An 18,631-nucleotide genomic window follows, 5' to 3' on the forward strand; every position below is an offset into this window, starting at 1 on the left:
ATTCCACCTTCCCTTTTCACAGGAAATTTTATGACTTTAACTGTATTACCTAATGTCTTTTTATGGCTTTTAATTAACATTTCAATTTTTTTTCAAGGCTATTGAATACGCATCACCATGGACATCCTGACCACCGAGCAGGATGACTGGGTTATCTCTAAAATCATCCACACTCAGTGGTCATCCCATCAAGTGCCCCCCTCGGTGCCTGTCACCAAATCGAACTCCAATAAAAAAAATACATAAAATAAAATAAAATAAAATAAAATAAAATAAAATAAAATAAAATAAAATAAAATAAAATCATCCACACTTTCTTCCCATAGGCTTCGAGTGAGCTCAGTTTGATTACACTTGATTACATCTGCATGGTATGTGTTCTTCAAACAGAATTATGGGGAAAAGTATGAGTATGACTAAAATTGTTCTTTCTTTTCTCTTTCTCCTCTTTCTCTCACATTCGGTTCAACACTTTTATATGTCTGACACTGAGAGGAGTCACTGCTGCCATGAAGTTTTGTCAAGCTGGGAGTTAAGTGAAGTTCTGAGAAGAATGGCAGGTGGAGAGGTTCTGGAACTCAGATTTCCCTAAGGAATGTTACCACGTTGCTAAGCTATGTAGTGTAGCTTAACAACCAGGGAGCCCCGTGGGCTCCTTGGAGCAACAGTGGGAGAAATTAGAGGGAGGTAGTGATATTCTTTTGGAAGCATTAGACATTAGGCTGTCTCTGCCAATTGAAAATTCCCAGCTCCAGTGCAAAGAATTAAGGAAATCAATGACACATCAGTATAGCCCCAATATGAGGCTTGGAGGGTATCAGCAACTTTGAGTTCCTGTCAACCAGATTACCTTCTTTGAAAACTGTCCTCAGGTATAATTTTAAATGCATCAATAAAATAATTTTCAATAAGTTTAGATATGATTTAGTTAATGGACCACGGTTCATCTTCTTTTCAAGATGTGATTATGTGAAGGCCAAATAAATCTGTTTTGAGGTGATGGTGTATTATCTTTTATTTTATTTTTTTTGTATTATCTTTTAAAGTAAACTACCTATCTTTGAGGAGATCATACAAATAAAGTAAGCTAATTAGTGGAATAAAGACGTTTATTCTGTCAAAAACATTTAACTTCACGTAACAAATACTGAGCATACACTATGGGACAGGTACTGGGAATACAGAGGGAACCAGACCATTGTTTGCTTGATTATGATATCCTATGGAGAACACAAAATAAACACAGAAATGTAAAAAAAATGACGGGGAATGACACATGCTATGGAGACAGTGTACGGAGGGTAAGGGATAGAGAGTGATGGAGCCTGGGAGGATGGTTAGGAGCTACTTTCGAGAAGGGTAAGGAAGCCTTTTGGAGAAAGCCTCAATTAGGCAGAGCCATGAATGACAATCTGAGTGGGATGCATTTTAGGTTAGGTGATCTTCAAATGTAAAATGGTTCAGCATTCATCACCTAAGTGGTAATCTTTACATCTCTAGTAATTCATAGTAACTTTCAGCTGTTTGTTGATCAGATACTGTGTTCTCCTGTTTTAAACATTAAGTGTTGTTTTGGACTAAGATTATTAATATTTAATACAGATTTGCATATTTCAAAAGTAATAATGACCAGAGTCAGGACTAGATGATTAATAATGCTTCTAAAACACAGATTTTGAGGATTTTGTGTCATGCAGTCTAAATAGAATTTAGTGATTTGCTAATATATAGTTCAATTCAGTGGGCTGTAGGAAAGGAAATACTGCTCTCAGAAGCACTTTCACAATTCTCTGGATGGCAATGGTAATTTTAATTAGATTTTCCCTCAGTTACCACTATACAGGCTTTTCTCTTCTTCATAGCGAAAGTAGAATGCTGGCATCACAAGCAAAATAGAATTATAAATAGAACCTGGCTACTTTCACTTGGCTACTTTCAGCAGATCTTTTGGGCATAACTTCTAAGTCAGGAGGGCTCCACCAAGATTTTTGAAATACAGGCAGTGAGGCAAGACCAAACATATTTACTAATAATAGCCAAAATATTCATGTTTGCAAGTTGTTTAGCTTTTAAAAGGAATTAAATATAAAGAATGGTAGGTTTTCTAATACTGTCTCTAGGCATTAGCTGCAATGCCATGTGCCTGCCTGGCATCTTTGGAAAGATTGGAGTTAAAACCTGTTTATAAAGCTCTTCTGAGCATCAGTTATTGACACACCATAGTTGCAGTGATTGAAAATGTATTTAGAACTTTGCTTCTCCACAAGTGTGGAATGCATTCTTTAAAATCTGAATGTGCATTGGGGACATGTCTTTTCTTGTGAACATCGCCTGTCATGTGCACCATGGTGGGGAAAATAGGTTGAGAACTACTGCTCCATATTATACTGCTCCAGCAAATACCTAGTAAGCTAAAATAGTGAAAACAAGTGTGTGTGTATTTTGTTTTCTTTCGTATCTTTTGTTTGTTTGGTTTTTTTTTTTTAATATACATATTATTTTACAAAACTGTATCTGGGCTCTAGTAAATAACCACAGCACATTTGTAGAAGTTATTATAACTGATTTAGTTTACAGAATCCATCTGTGATATACATTGGCCAGTTTTGCATTGATGGGTTTCTCTAATATTGGTTTAAGAAAATCTTTAGTCATTTCATTATAAAGTAAATGAGATTTCTGATTATCTAATAAAGATAATATTTGTTTAAACAAATTCTTTTCTGGCCTCCTGTGAATTCCTTATTTAAATAATATGTTCTCTTCATATTTTTATTGTCTATGGGGAAACAAATCTTTCATAAGAATGATTCATTTCTTTTGAGTTTATAAGTCTTAAAAAGTCATAATCCAAAATCAATACTTATAATAAAGAGAAATCTTAATAGAAAAATATTATTCTAAGCTAATTCATGAACTGTGGAATGATATCCATTAAAATAAATGAGAAATGAATTATCAGTCAAAGAATGTTAAAATCAATATAGGCACTAGGTGTAAGAGAAAGATGTGGGCCATTATTAATAGTAACTAAAATAGTTTTACTTTTCTTTAGATTTGAGGTAGTTCCTTCTTTTTCAATTAATAGGCTTTATATTTTAGCATAGTTCTTAAGTTTACAGAGAAATTGAGCAGAAAGCATAGGGAGTTCCTTATATCCTACCTACCCAGTCTCCCATATTATTCACATCTTGCATTAGTGTGGTTACTTGTTATGATTGATACACCAATATCATACATTACTATCAACTGAAGTCCATAGTTTACATCAGCATCCACTGTGTGTTGTACAGTTCTGTATCAACAAATGCATAATGTCATGTATCTGCAATTAGTTTAGAGCAGTATACTATAGGCTAGAGTCACTGCCCTGAAAATCCCCTGTGCTCCACCTATCCATGACTCCCCTATTTCCCCTCTGGAACTCCTGGCAACCACTGATGTTTTTACTATCTTCATAGTTTTGCTTCTTCCAAAATGTCATATAGTTGGAATCATACAGGATGTAGGCTTTTCATATTGGCTACTTAGCAATATACACTTAATGTTCCTCCATGTTTTTTCATTACCAGTGGGAAATGGTGGCAAAACAGTACAGCCACTTTTGAATGCAGGTTGGAAGTTTCTTATAAAGCTACACTTTGTATACTTTTATCATATGATCCAGCAATTGCACTCCTAGGTGTTTACCCAAAGGAGTTGAAATCATGTCTGCACAGAAACCTACACATGAGTGTTTATTCATAATTGCTGAAAAAATGGAAGCAATCAAGGTGTTCCTAGTTATTCTGTACAACTTTGTCCTGAGTTATTCATTTATCTTATTTCCAAAAGCCTAAGTTTAAATCAGACTTTCAATATGTTTATGTATCATATCATAATATGAAAGGTGCATTAATGTAAATCATATTTGTGGGTATTATATTTTAAAGCTCTCATCTTCATTTACTGTATCAAAATTAATAACCATGTTATGTATTTTTTTTACCATGTTATGCATTTTTATGTTGGTAAGTTAAGAAAGTGACCTTAGATATTTTAATGTTTTGAACTTTCTGGGGAAAAATTCTTCTGTTCCACGTATGCCTGTATTTATTTCAATGGTTACAAAAATTTGGTCTGAAAGTAAAATAGCCTTATATTGCTTTGACAGGAGAAACAATTTAGAGCAAACAAAGAAGAAGAAATGTTTGACATATAAGGAAATGTCAAGAATGATTGTTGCTCTGTGATTTCAGGGTCTAAGCACCTCTGGAAGTGAGGTTAACAGGGTAGAACCTGAAGACCTTTTGCAGCAACAGTGGAGAGGGGCAAACCAACACCCCAGGAACATGAGCCTCAAATCCCCCATGTCTGCTGTCCCATTTGAGAGCAAAGGCAGCCATATTATGACTAGAAATGGAGGCTGTTTTCTAGTCCGGCACACCCCTCATCCCAGGAGGGTCTGCCACATAAAAGGTAAGGTGATTTAAGGTCCTAGAATGTCTCTCTCTCCCTACATTTGGGCTACTTGATAATTCTGGTGAGTAAAGACAGGGATGCTGTTCAAAATATGTAACTAATGGTGAAGCATAGGTATTGACCATTGAGACCTGATACCAGCCTTGGAATTAGAGCAGAGCCTGCAGGCATCCTCTATGCCAGGCATTAACCCTGAGATTTCTTGACTGTTAGAAAACGGGCCTGGAGAGGTGCCAGAGAGCTCACAGCAACTGACCAATTGGTATAAAAATATTTCAATATTTTAACAAATTGCATGGCCGCTAAATATTAGCCCTGGAGAAGCATGTATTTTACCCTCTAGCCTTTTTTTCCCCTTCCCCCCCTTTCTTTCTCTTCTTTCTCCCTTTCCTTTTTCCTTCTTTCCCTTCCTCCCTCCCTCCATCTCTCCTTTCCTCCATGTTTCCCTCATGTCTTCCCTCCCTTTCATTCTTTCACATTTTAAAATTTAGTTTCTGTAGCATCATATACTCCTAATTCCCCCCCTCTTTCTCTGACTTCTTCCCAGACATTTTTTTTCCCTGAATACTCTGTAGTAAATGTTGGAGTCCCTCAAGCCCAGTCCTTGGCCATTTTCTCTTTAATTTATCCCATGACCCTAGTCCAATTGGCTCATTCACATGTTTCAAATACTGTCTATAGGCCAAGTACTTTCAAATGTGTATCTTAGACTCAGACTTCTCTTCTAAGATTGAGACCTCCATAATCAACTGCCTACTTGACCTATATGTGAGGTGCTGGATGCTTCATGGGCACCTTGAATGTTGCTCTTTGAAACTGAACTCTTGATCTTTCTTCAAAAGTGTGTTTCTCCAACTAGTCTACCTTAATTAGTAAATGGTAATTATACATTTTGGGCCCTTCTTGAGCTCCTTCCTTTCCTTGCTTTCCTCTTGCAATACTTCCCTTGATCTTGTCACCTTTTCTCCTAAATATTTTTCAAATTAAGTCACTTCTCTCCATGGCCACCATTACAGCTCCATTCTAGGCCATTATTATCTCTTGGTCTGACTACTATGTTTGCAATTTGTAGCCTCCTAACTGCCCTATTTCCACCCCTGCCCTCATCCAATCCACTCTCCACAGAACAAGAAAGATTATATTAAAATGCAAATTAACTGCTTAAATGTCATACTCAAAACCCTTCAAAACCTTCCCATGCACTTAGGATAACATCTATCTTGACCAGACTAAAATGCTCCCTATGATGTGGCCTCTGCTTCCTATGATTCATCTACTATCATTACCCACCCACCTACCCATCTTCATTATACATATGCCACACTGGACTTGCCTAAGTTCTTTGAACACATAATAAGACCTTTTCCAGCTCTGGATTTTCACTCATACTATTTCCTCTTGCTACAAAACTCCCTCATTATTTGCTGTTTCTCATTTTTCAGGTTTTGGTTAAGTGTAACTTAAAAGAGACATTCTAGGCTCCACATGCTCAATCTAAATTAAATTTCCTTATGGCATATTCTCATAGTACTTTATCAGAGGAATTGTCTTAGATCAGGTTCTCTGTAAATAGACTCTGGATTGGAGTTTTGTGTGAAAGATGTTTACTGGAGAATGCTCTTAGGAACAACATGTATAGGAAGCCAGGGAAGCAGGATTGGGCAGAGGTTAAACTGTGATACAGACAAAAGAGGTCTCAATCAGCCCTATAAAGGGCCATGGACAGCTCTGTAGAAGGGTCTCAGCTTGAAGCAAGGGGGTCAGGCCTTTATAATCCCCATCAATCACTCATTGGTCAAGTTTCCATCGTGTATGAGAGCTGTCTTCAGCTGAGAGCAGTTCCTAGAGAGAGAAGGACTCAGCATGAGCTGTCAGTAGCTGACACAGCTGTCAAGTGGGCAGATGGAACGTGTTGGGCCTGAAGGCATGGTTTGGGCAGATGCATCTCCACATCTACTACAGCAGTTATTGCAGTTTATGACCAAATATTTTTATTTGATTATTATCAAATATCTTCCACTAATTTGTGAACTCCTTGAAAACACATGTGAAAAAAAAAAGAAAGAAAGAAAACACATGTGTCTGTTTTGCTCACCACTTACTTCTGTTTCCTCGAGTGGCTGCCACATGGGAGGTACTAGATAATTCTTGTGGAAGGAAAGAAGGAAGCTTAAATTACATCCCGATAAAATTTAGATCTTCTGATAGATTTTAAAGAGAGTTCATATTCTACTTCAGCTATCTAGTTGTGGGTCCTTGAGTAAGTGATTTCATTAAAAAAAAATTCATTCTAGCTATATTGTAAAAAGTGGAAGAGAAACAGGGACCTAAGTAGAGCTTGGGAGATAAGTTAAAAGGCTGAATCAGTCATCCATGTGAGAGGGATGAAGGATGGGCCAGGGAAGACAGCAGAGCAGAGAAGTGAAGATTAAACTTTGGGGTTTAGAGCAAGAGAAAAGCCCAGATGAGCAGCACAGAGAAAGCCATCAGAGCGTTATGAGATAAAACAAGATTCAGTGAGAATGGCTGGGTGGCTATCAAAGACAAATTTCTAAAGAAGATCAGGAAAAAAAAAAAAAAGGCCAAGAGAAAGCAAATAGATATTACAACAAAGAAGTCATAGATGACTTAGAACCTATTGTCTTGGCAAAATCTGATGACGGGATTTTTCAAAATCCACATGAGAAAAACATTGCATTTAATTAGAACGTTTTTCTCTATGAAGGCAAATACTACCAAAATGAGTGTAATTTTTCTGACTTTCAAATACTTGGAAGTACTTGATATATAACTCTTGTATATGTTAATTCACATTCTGCCTTGAATTATCTTGTACCTATAATACAATATAAAACTATTGGCAGGCAAGGGACTGTTATGTCTTCAAATCCCCTATAATGCCTACCACAAAGTCTTGCTTATAGTAATGTGTCCACATATAAATATATGTTCAATTAAATAGAAAATTTTCTTTAGAAATCTTTCAAGGTTATCCCTGCTAATTCTAGAAAGCCTAGTAACTGGAATTATAGGAGGAAGAGAAGAGCAGCAAACTGCTTTGAGTTAACAGCTATGTGCTTTGAACCCACACTCAGCACAAGGACACTACAACTAGTTTCCTTAGTTTTACCCCAGAGATAATTCTTATGGTCCATTTTACCAACATCAAATGTTTTAGTCTGTGAGACATAATGTTATTTTCATAGATAAATCCTTAAAAAATTAAGTCATCAGTAAGTTTATTCAGTCTAAGAAATGTCAAAAATCTGTTTGTGATACATATGTGCACTTTGCCAGCAATACAACATAAGCCAGTTTCTGCTCACAATGTAGTTGAAGGAGATAGTAATACCAGAAAAAAATTATGATGCACTGTGTTATGTGCAATGATAGAAGTATGCTGAAAGTTCAGATGCAATACAGAGCTAGGGAAGCCACTGGAGGAATGTCAAGAATGCATTTCACAGAGGTTTTGACAGAGAGATACATGATAAACATTAAGAAGAAACAATTAGCAGGACTTGAGGATTTCTTGGACTTAAGGATGGAATAAGAAGTCTAGAATTGCTACTAATTTTTTTGTTGGTTTGGTTCGTTGACTGGGTGGATAGTCGACCAACTATTAGTCTTGAGCATATCAGCAGAAGAGCATTTGTAGGAGGTAAGATTAAAACCTTCATTTCAGACAAACACATCAAACATTGATGTGCCAATGGAACATTCAGGAGTAACTGACCAAGTAGAGAAATGGCTATAAGGACTTGGAGCCTAAGGACTGATTGAGGCTGTAAAGTAGATTTGAAAAGTAAGAGCATATTCGTTAAAACAGTAATGTTATTGCCCAAGAAAGCAAAGAAATCCCAACAGAACTCTGAAAAACACAGGGATTAACTCTGACACGGTCTGAAAAGAAAGAGTAGAGATGTTGGGATAGAAAACATCATCTCTGAAAATGGAGAAAGATGATTTTTTAAAAAGAAGGAATAGTGCATATATAGAAGATAAAAATTTTCCATTTAATTCTTTTTTTTAAGGATTTTATCTATTTATTCATGAGAGACAGACAGAGAGAGAGAGAGAGAGAGAGAGAGAGAGACAGAGGCAGAGACACAAGCAGGCTCCATGCAGGGAGCCTGACATGGGACTTGATCCCCGGTCTCCAGGATCAGGCCCTGGGATGAAGGCGGTGCTAAACCGTTGAGCCCCCCAGGCTGCCCACCATTTAATTCACAAACTAGTGATCTCTACAACCTCTTCTATTACATAGAATAGGGAAAGTTTAAATTTATAGACATAAAATCTTACATTTGCTTGGCAGAAGTTTTTAGGCTGTATTCTGAGGGGTCCTAGAGATCTGGGCAAGAGGCAAAGATAGAGTAAAATGTGTTTGAACAAAGGGCACAGTAGCCAAAGAAAGTTGAATATCACTACAGCAGGGCAAAAAGATTATATTTTGTCATGGGATTAACTAAGGCTTTTCAGAACTTTAGCTAAAGCCAAATTTTGAGATCATCTACACATGACTTGCTAAGAGGAAACTTAAAAACTAGTCTTGCGATGTTAGCCTATCTCTAGGCTCTTTTGCTTTAGAGAGGAGTAAAAAAGTTCATAGAAAGGAAACAGAGTGAAGATTTCTTTGAAGAGTCATTGGGGTGCTGTGTCCTTCCCTCTCCTCCATGAGGGGCAGTACAGCCTTCACCTGTACCTGCAGAGCTTTGCTGGGAATCCTTTGTGGAGAATGTCCTAGAGAGGAGACAGATCTCACTAAATAGCTAGCTCCGTGCCTGTGCTGTTCGTGGTCTGCCCCACACTCTTTCTGCAGTGGATTATGGGGAGACTATTCCTGGAGTGAACTTGTTCTATATTTTCTATGTTTATGGAGGACACAGAGAATGGTGTCTGATTGTCTTCTAAAATATCAAGACAGGGGATGCCTGGGTGGCTCAGGGCGTGATCCCGCAGTCCTGGGATCGAGTCCCATATTGGGCTCCCTACATGGAGCCTGCTTCTCCCTCTGCCTGTGTCTCTGCCTCTCATGAATAAATAAATAAAATCTTTTAAAAATGAAATGAAATAAAATCTCAGGACAAGAGCTGACTAGAGCTGGCTAAAGCTTGCTGGGTCAGCAGCACAGACCGGGATTGAGCTGCTCTCACATGGATGACCAGGCAAAGGATCTTGTTTCCTGGGGGTTAGAGTGGAAACTCAGGAGCAAGCAGGTTGAGAACTGTCTTGCAAGGACCCAGCCCAAGAGGACTAACTGCTATAATAGGACAACTCCAGGCAAAAGGCTGGTGACATTTTGCCTGGGGTGAAGGTGGGATGGAAGAGATGTTAGTAATTATCTGGTAGGTACCTTTTCCACGACAGTGAACAGTGTCAGAGTTTTCCTCAGCCAGGAGTCTCCAAAGAACCCACAAAAATACTTCATGAGAGAAAGAGCCAGCATTTCTTCTCTGCCTAACAGATCTGCTTTCACAGATCCCTCAATGGTTAATTAAAACCATTAACGCAAGTAAGATTGTATGTATCCCTTTCAGCATTTCTTTATCCTCCACCCCAAATCCAGAGGAGCTGAAAGCAGTGAATGGGGAAGGAAGAGTGGAAGAGCAAGGTAGTGGAAAAACAGACTACACCCCCACTCCCCTTTGGTCTGCAGAGGCTGGATCATCCTTGGCCTATAGAGGAGAGTGTGAAATGGAATACTAATACTTTTATAGCACTAGCTATCCTGACAGTAAAAATCCGGTATTCTTGATGGGAAGTTTTATGCACAATCAAAATTATTGCAGTTACTTGTTATTTTTAAAGTCAATTTTAAAATAACCATCCCAAACCTTTTTGTTTTAACATTTAAAATTCAACTTATACATTTTATTATTTTACTTATAAATTAGAAAATTTTAACAATCACTTCAAGGAGGTCTTTGATTAATATTTAGTCCCATTTACACACTTATTAAAAAATACCTTTAAAAGTTTAAATGTAAATTACTCATTAAATAGACTTGGTTCTTTTATTTTTTTTTATTTTTTTAAATTTTTATTTATGATAGTCACACACACACACACACAGAGAGAGAGGCAGAGACACAGGCAGAGGGAGAAGCAGGCTCCATGCACCAGGAGCCCGACGTGGGATTTGATCCCGGGTCTCCAGGATCGCGCCCTGGGCCAAAGGCAGGCGCTAAACTGCTGCGCCACCCAGGGATCCCTAGACTTGGTTCTTTTAAAATATTTCACATCCTTATCACGTGAATTCTCATCAAGGTACAAATAACTCCTGTAAATTAAATAAATTAAACTTATAAATATAGAAAAATACATTATTTAAAACATTTCTTTACTGTTTACCAACTTAATTATATTCTTATATTTTCCTGCTTAAATATAATATACACATATGCAATGGTTTTTACTAAACTTAACTCATGAATAAGAATAGTGTGTATTTTTCTTCTTTTCTTTTTATTTTTTTAAAGATTTTATTTATTTATTCATGAGAGAGACACACACACACACACAGAGGCAGAGACACAGGCAGAGGGAGAAGCAGGTTCCACACGGGGAGCCCAATGTGGGACTCGATCCCGGGACTCCAGGATCACACCCTGGGCCAAAGGCAGGCACTAAACCACTGAGCCATCCAGGTGTCCCTTTTTATTATTTTGTCATGTCTATCTTTTATTTGGAACCTTCCCGATGTTAAAGCACACCATCAACAAAACAATCATCTCAGGAAAAAAGTCGTTACTTTCTCATTAAACTGGGTTTGTATATCAATCAGAATATTAGGCAGGAATGTGAGATTTGAACCTTCACCTGGCACTCTCTGAAAGGTGAGTCCTTCCAAATCATAACCTCAACAGATGGTCATGCCCCATAAGAGGAGCCAGTCCTTCCTGAGCCCAAGACACCATTACCTAATTTTCCTGTATATTCAAGGAAGTTGATGAAATTCCTACTGATATTGTCCTCAATCTCCTTCACTGCTGGGCTGGTTTTTACATTTCCCTGACTAGCTTTAAATCATTTAATATTGTCCCATTTGACTCTGAAGCCACTTTAATGCCATTGCACTTTATACATTTCTTATGGAGTTCTAGAATCTAAATTCTTTCATATTACTTATTACCATTTTTAATTAAAGAAGGTAGAGAAAATAGGAATTTCTCTATTGATTTGTTTCTATGTTAATATTTTATTTCATTTGGTAGGCAATTTTTCACTATGCACCTGGGTCATTCATTATCTCAAGTGTTTAAGATAAAATGGTAAGACGTGATGCTACCTTCAAAAATTTTATTCTCATTCTATTGGGAATCAGTTACTATCAGTAAAGTTCTAAGTATCAGACTAAATAAAAGCTTTATATTTGGCTGTGTCATTCATTCATTTGATAAATAATCGTAGAACATCTACTTTGTGTCTAGGCACTATTCTAGACTCTGGCGATAGACTGGCAAACAAAACAGATGAAATACATGCTTTCATGAAGATTACATTCTAGGGCAGCTCAGCCCAGCCATGTGCAAACAGATATAATAGGTGATAAATGCTACTGGAAGAATTAAAAAAACATAAAGGGACAGAGTGTGATGGGATACATTTCAGACAGGGTTTTAAGCAAAGACCTTTTTGGTATAATTTGAGCAGATAGATAAGAAGGGGTAGACTGATGGGCCTAGAAGGAAATTTAGAAGAATGGGCAAGCATGAAAAATGCTATTCGGAAGCTTCCTATGCAATTTCTTGGAAACAAAGCAACCACTTATTCCTCTCTCTCATAATTTATTGTTTAACATTGAGCAAAGCCCCTTACACCTTCATTTCCTAAGCTGTCCAATATGTCATGACATGGCATTGACACCAAAAAGAGGATCTAAAAAACAAACAAACAAAAACAAAAACAAACAAACAAACAAAAAAAAGAGGATCTGCCTATAATTCAATATATGAGCCAAAAGCAAATAACCGTTACAGGAGAGTGAAGGACCTAGAAGGCTTGGACATGAGGAAGGTGGTTCCTTTGTACCGTATTTTCCTTCCTTTCCTTCCTCACATTCTACTTCATCCTGCCTCCCATTCCTAGCTCCTGTGGCTGTTTATAACTTCTGCCAGGACAAAAACAGAGCCAGGGTATGTCTTTTCAGAAGCCTTGTTGTACTGAGACACTTTGGATGTTTTCAAACACCTGAATGTGATATTCGTGGGGAGGGCTAACAATTCCTTGACCATCAAGACTTGGGAAATGAGAAGTCCATCTGGGATAGAGACAGATCTATTGCACTTGACTCTCACACCAAGATCAAAGATGTGAGCCTGGTTCTCAAGGCCAACCAGATGGCAGAACATTTTAAGGGAACATGTATTGCGGGGCCAAAAATAACTTGCTACACTGACCTTCAAAGAATATCCACCCAGCACTGGTCCATACAATTTGTAGTCTGACATCTTAGGGACACTTAATGATATCTGGTTGGGAACTGGCTGATCATTCAAAGAAAATCTGCCGAAAACCTAATGTGGTTGTTCTGTTATCCTTACCTAGGTTTGAATAACATTCCCATCTGTACCGTGAATGATGATGAGAATGCACTGGGAACATTGTGGGGTGTTGGCCAGTTCAACCACTTAGAGAAGGATGAGACACCATTTGCCAAATGCAGTAACCCACCCAGCACTGCAGCCCCGGAGAGCCCTGCCAGAGGAGTCTCAGCAGCCCTAAACAATGTCAAGGTGCCCCCACGGCCTCATTCTGGTGAGTCCCTTGCAACTAATGACATCTTTCCTGAGGCTTCCTGCGAACTATCAGGGGTGACGGGGGAGAGGAGGATAGTCTCTATGATTGTTAATACAGCTGCAGTGATTTTATTTAAAAATCAGGAAATGTTCTCACTATGAAACAGGTTATTCATGATAAAAATTTTTCACTCATTTAATCTCATTTCAGTAGTTCAATAATGTTACTGAACATTATTATTGTCTTTATTATGTCCAAGACATATTTGGCGTGTCAGTCTCTAATCCTGACAAAAGTATCTGAGAGGTACTAAAAATGAATGTTTAGTCAACATTGAGAGGGAAACTACTGCGACAAAATGTGAGTCAGGGAAATGCAGTAGGGATGGACTTGTATGCTTCCCCCTTCTCCCACTGGCCGGCCAGGTCCTGAAGGTCATGGCCCAGTGTTACTGCCTTCTGTGTCTCTGGTATTCTTGGTGTCTCCCCAGGTCCCAGCACAGTGTTTGGTCTTTAGTTAACTATTAACTAATGTTTATTGAATTGACTCAAAAAAGGATTATTCAGCAGCAAAGCATGATGACTATAGTTAACAGTATTGTATATTTGGAAGTTACTAAAGTAGATTTAAAATTTTTCATCACAAGAAAAAAATTGGTGATTTTGTTGAGGGGCTGGTTAACTACGCTTAACTGTGATAATCATTTTGTAATATATGCATATATCAAATCATTATGTTGTATATCTTACATTAATATATCTTAAAAAGCGTAGTATGGCCACATCTAAAGGGCTTGGTAAAATAGAAGGAATTCTGGATGGCGGAAACTGTATCTTGTTCTCTTTCTCTTGTCCCATCACTGAAAGTTTCAGGGCACATGAAAATTATTTTGGTACAGTGTGGTAAGATATATTCTCTTTCAAAAGATAACAAGAGGGATCATTAGTAGAGAGAACTTACTATGTGATTACATTCTAAGGTCCTCATGCTTGTTAACTCATTTCATCCATCCAAGACTTCTTCCTCCTTACCCAGTAGCAATAAAGAATCAAAGCCCACATTTTCCACCTTCTTTCTGGTGTTCCTTCTTACACCATAAACCCCAGAAACTTAATGATTATATTTGCAAGAGCCACCTGATGGGAGTTAGGTGCTGCCATCTAGTAAGGTTTATATTTCAGAAGGGGGGCTAAGGTCATCTTTTTGGTTGCTGTCTGATCTCAAGCATGACTGAAGACATGGGGTTTTCCTGCTACAATATCCCAGTGTTCTGCAGTTTTATGGGAGTCAGATGGCAAATTCAGCAGATATGCTGGCTTTCAGATTGCAGCAGTAACCCAGTGCCTCATGTTTAGCCTCACAGATGGTTATGACAGCAACTGAGGTGTCAGTAGCATCCCGCCTCTCCTCCGCCCTGATTGTGATAAAGTCTGTGCTCCCCTGGATAGGTGGGGTGCAAGGTGCTGTTCTTGAAGTGATTTGTGAGGGTCAGCACCAGAGCTCACTGCTCCGGCCCTTGGAGTGATACTGCAAACACTCACTTCCCTGTCTAATTTACAGTTTTGCTTAAAATCGAGTGGCTTCTGTTTCCCACAACTGAACACTAGCTTAAAAGACTCACCATCCATAATTTTGTTTTCCCTATTTCCTTCCTGCTCTCTTCTGGAGAGAGATAACTTTACAATATTTTTCTTTTTTCATCTAGAACTAATGAATTCAGTTACTATTGGGAAATGCACAAACTCTTTTTATCTTTTAAGAAATTGTGTTAACTGTGGCTTCAGTAAAAAAAAAAAAAGATTGCACTGCTTATAGAGAATATATCTTTAAATTAATGCAAAGGGGAATTAAGCAAATATTTAAATTGTTTTAGGGTGATTTTGTTAGATGAGTTTATGAAATATGTAGAGTTGAGAGACTGATGAAATAAGAAATAAAATAAAAAATGTAATTATAACTCAACATGCATCTCTTTCTGGACACAGGGAAAACAGCACACATATAATCTCTTTAATTAGGGAAAGTGACAGTTATATGGACAGGAAACAGAGAAAAATATGTCTTATACTGAAAAATGTACTTTAAAAAATTAGTTTATTCAGATCAGGAAAGCTCTTCCAGTCTTTCTTTATATCATCTTCCTGGGCATTGAATTCGTTTTATAAATGTAAATATATTTTTATTATGTTATTGTAGTATAAATCTACCTGCAAAATTTCCAATATTTGTAAACAGATCCCTGAGTTGACTTTATTTGAAATACAGATATACTTTCATTTATTTTAGCAACTGACATATGTGTCATGTGGTAGAAATTTTTTCAGTTTGATCTAAATATATTTTTCTGCAATATCATTTCAGAGCCCTGTAGAAAAATCAAGGAGTGCTTCAAAACTTCCAGTGAGAATCCCTTAGCAATTCAAAAGGTAAAGAAACAACTATTTACAGTTACCTATTTAGTTCAACTTCTGTTGTTTCTTCTCCTTTTCTTCACATACCTTTCTGAAAAGGCACACTTCACAATATTTTTTACAGCTTTTAAATGAAATTTTAAATTTATATTCAATTTAGATAGTTAATATATAACATATTAATTCCAGGGGTAGATTTCAGTGATTCATCAGTTGCATGTCACACCCAGTGCTCATTATATCAAGTGCCCTCTTTTATGCCCATCACCCAGTTACCTGATCCCCCACCCACTTTCCCTCCAACAACACTCAGCTTGTTTCCTAGAGCCAAGAGTCTCTTATGGTTTGCCTCCCTCTCTTTCACCTTATTTTATTTTTCCTTCCCTTCCCCTATGTTCAACTGTTTTGTTTCTTAAATTCCACATATGAGTGAAATCATATGATATTTCTCTTTCTCTGACTTATTTTGCTTAGCTTATTACCCTCTACTTCCACCCACATTATTCCAAATGGCAAGATTTCATTCTTTTTGATAGCTGAGTACTATTCTGTGTATGTTTGTGTGCCCATACTACATCTTTATCCATTCATTTGTCAATGGACATCTGAGCTCTTTCCATATTTTGACTATTGTGAACATTACAGTTTAATTCAGGTAAAATTAACATGATATAGAAGGCACATATTGAGATTATGCAGTTTGATGAATTTTAACAAATATATAATCTAGATAAAAATTATTTTGTCACGTGTACATTTTGCAAATATTTTCTTCCAGTTTGAGGCTTACCTTTTGTTTTTATAACAATGACTTTTGAGGAACCAAAATTTATAACTTTCATGAAGCCCAAATTTAAAATTTTTCTATCATAGTTTCAAATCCACACATCTACTGTGCCCTATTATAAAGGCTAACCCTCAAGTACAATGGTTAATAGAAGTAATGAAAGCAGACATTCCTGCTTAGGTGCTCTCATAACTTCTATTATATGATTATATGGTCTATAGAGATGCTCTGCTTCTCATTCCTGACAATGGGAATTTGTATCTTCTTTTTTCCCCCCGATGAATCTAGCTAGAGGTTTGTTAATTTTATTGATCTTCTTAAAGAATAAGCTTTTCATTTCTTTTTTTTTAAATTTTTATTTATTTATGATAGTCACAGAGAGAGAGAGAGAGAGAGAGAGAGGCAGAGACATAGGTCGAGGGAGAAGCAGGCTCCATGCACCGGGAGCCTGATGTGGGATTCGATCCCGGGTCTCCAGGATCGCGCCCTGGGCCAAAGGCAGGCGCCAAACCGCTGCGCCACCCAGGGATCCCTAAGCTTTTCATTTCATTGGTGATATCTATTTTTCTGATTTTCTCTTTCTACTTTATTGATTTTGGCTCATATTTTTATATAAGATGAAAGCTTAGGTCATTGATTTGAGACATTTTTCCTTTCTAATATGAGCATATATTATTATAATATTTTTATAAACACTACTTTGGCTGCATGCCCCAAATTTTATAATGATGAGTTTCATTTTCATTCTGTTCAAAATACTTCCTAATTTACTCTTTAATTTCTTCTCCATGGGATACTTAAAATTATGTAATTTAATTCTCAAATATTTGGAGACTTTAAAGATACTTTATGAGGTTGATTTCCAATTTAATTCCATTGTGGTCAGAGAAGATACTTTGTATACTTTGAAACTTTGTAAATTTATTGAAACTTGTTATATGGCCCAGAATATGGTCAACCTTGATAAATCTTTGTGCTCACAAAAAGAATGCTCACTCTGCTATTGTTGGGTAGAATATAATATAAATACCATTTAAATTGGTTGCTACTGTCATTCAGGTCTTCTGTAGCCTTATTGATTTTGCTCTCTACTTATTCTATCCGTTATTAGGTGTTAAAATCCCTGACTATTGTTGTAGTTTTCTATATTTCTCTTTTAATTTGTATCAGTTTTTCAAGGACTCCAGTAGCACAGTTGGTTAGTACATGGTACTTTTGTCAATTTTTAATCATATATTTTGAAGCTCTCTTATTAGGAGTATAACTATTTAGGTTCGTTATGTCCTTTTGATGAAATTACTCTTTTATCATTATAACATTATTCTCTTCAATCCTGATAGCATTCTTTGATTTGAAATCTGTTTCATTATAGAACTCTTCAGGTTTTCTAATTCTTCTTGAAATTATTTTCAGTATGAAATTATTCATTTAATCTAAACATTCAAATGTATTGATAATGTTATATATAATAACATCATATTATTTCTTAAATATATGCAGTATCTGTAAGATGCACCTTTTTACCCATCAGTTTTGTTAATTTATGTCTTTGTCTTTCTTGATCAGTTTCCACAGAAGGTTATCGATTAGTATATCAAAAAACTAAATTTTGTGGGGGTTTTTATTCTGTATGTTGTCTTTTCCCTCTTTTCAGGCACAGACTTTATTGCTCTTTACTTGACTCCTTTTATATTTCTAATATATATATTTAGCTATAAATTTCTCTTTGAGGGTTGCCTTAGGTGCTTTCATAACTTTTATTATCAGCATTAAGTTAAAACTTTTTCTAATTTGCACTATAATTTCTTTTTGCCTCATGACTTAGTTGCTGGACATTGTGTATGAAAAGTTATTTGTAGAAATCTGAAACTCATGATAAAAGTACTTTTTTCCAAAGAGAACTTTGTGCTTGCTTCTGTAGGAACCCAGAGACCCTACCAGCTTAGACTGACTTAAACCAAGTTGAAACCTTGATCTCAAGGTACATTTCTTCAAGGATCATTGCACTTCTAGGTCACCTTCGTATTCAGAGAGTAGCCCTTTGTTGGCCCTTATTTGGGTCCTGTGCTGTGAGTCCTATCTTTTAGGACCTTTTAAGCTGCCACAAGAAAAGTGGCACTCCGGTGGCACAGAATCTTACAATGACTTTAGGCAAAAATGACTACTATATTCCCTACTAGTGAGGCTTCTCACTTCTCTTTTACTTTGCCCTATTTATTCCTACTTTAGT

General features: G+C 36.8%; 1 protein-coding gene across 5 annotated transcripts in view; it reads left to right on the forward strand.

Moving 5' to 3' along the window:
- Nucleotides 1–603: 603 nt before the first annotated feature.
- C33H4orf17 (chromosome 33 C4orf17 homolog) overlaps nt 604–18,631 on the forward strand; it is a 54,652-nt gene continuing 36,624 nt past the window's right edge. For 4 of the 5 annotated variants that reach the window (XM_072810325.1, XM_072810324.1, XM_072810326.1 and 1 more), the window contains exons 1-4: nt 604–872; nt 4,239–4,458; nt 13,012–13,221; nt 15,565–15,629. In XM_072810325.1, the coding sequence (XP_072666426.1) occupies nt 4,332–4,458; nt 13,012–13,221; nt 15,565–15,629 (402 nt within the window). In that variant the 5' untranslated portion in view covers nt 604–872; nt 4,239–4,331. Of the gene's footprint in view, nt 873–1,982; nt 2,008–4,238; nt 4,459–13,011; nt 13,222–15,564; nt 15,630–18,631 lie in introns of those variants that run through there. The other variant, XM_072810327.1, reaches the window with a different exon arrangement.

The sequence above is a fragment of the Canis lupus genome, chromosome 33, assembly GCF_048164855.1.
Source record: "Canis lupus baileyi chromosome 33, mCanLup2.hap1, whole genome shotgun sequence".
Taxonomy (NCBI): Eukaryota; Metazoa; Chordata; class Mammalia; order Carnivora; family Canidae; genus Canis; species Canis lupus.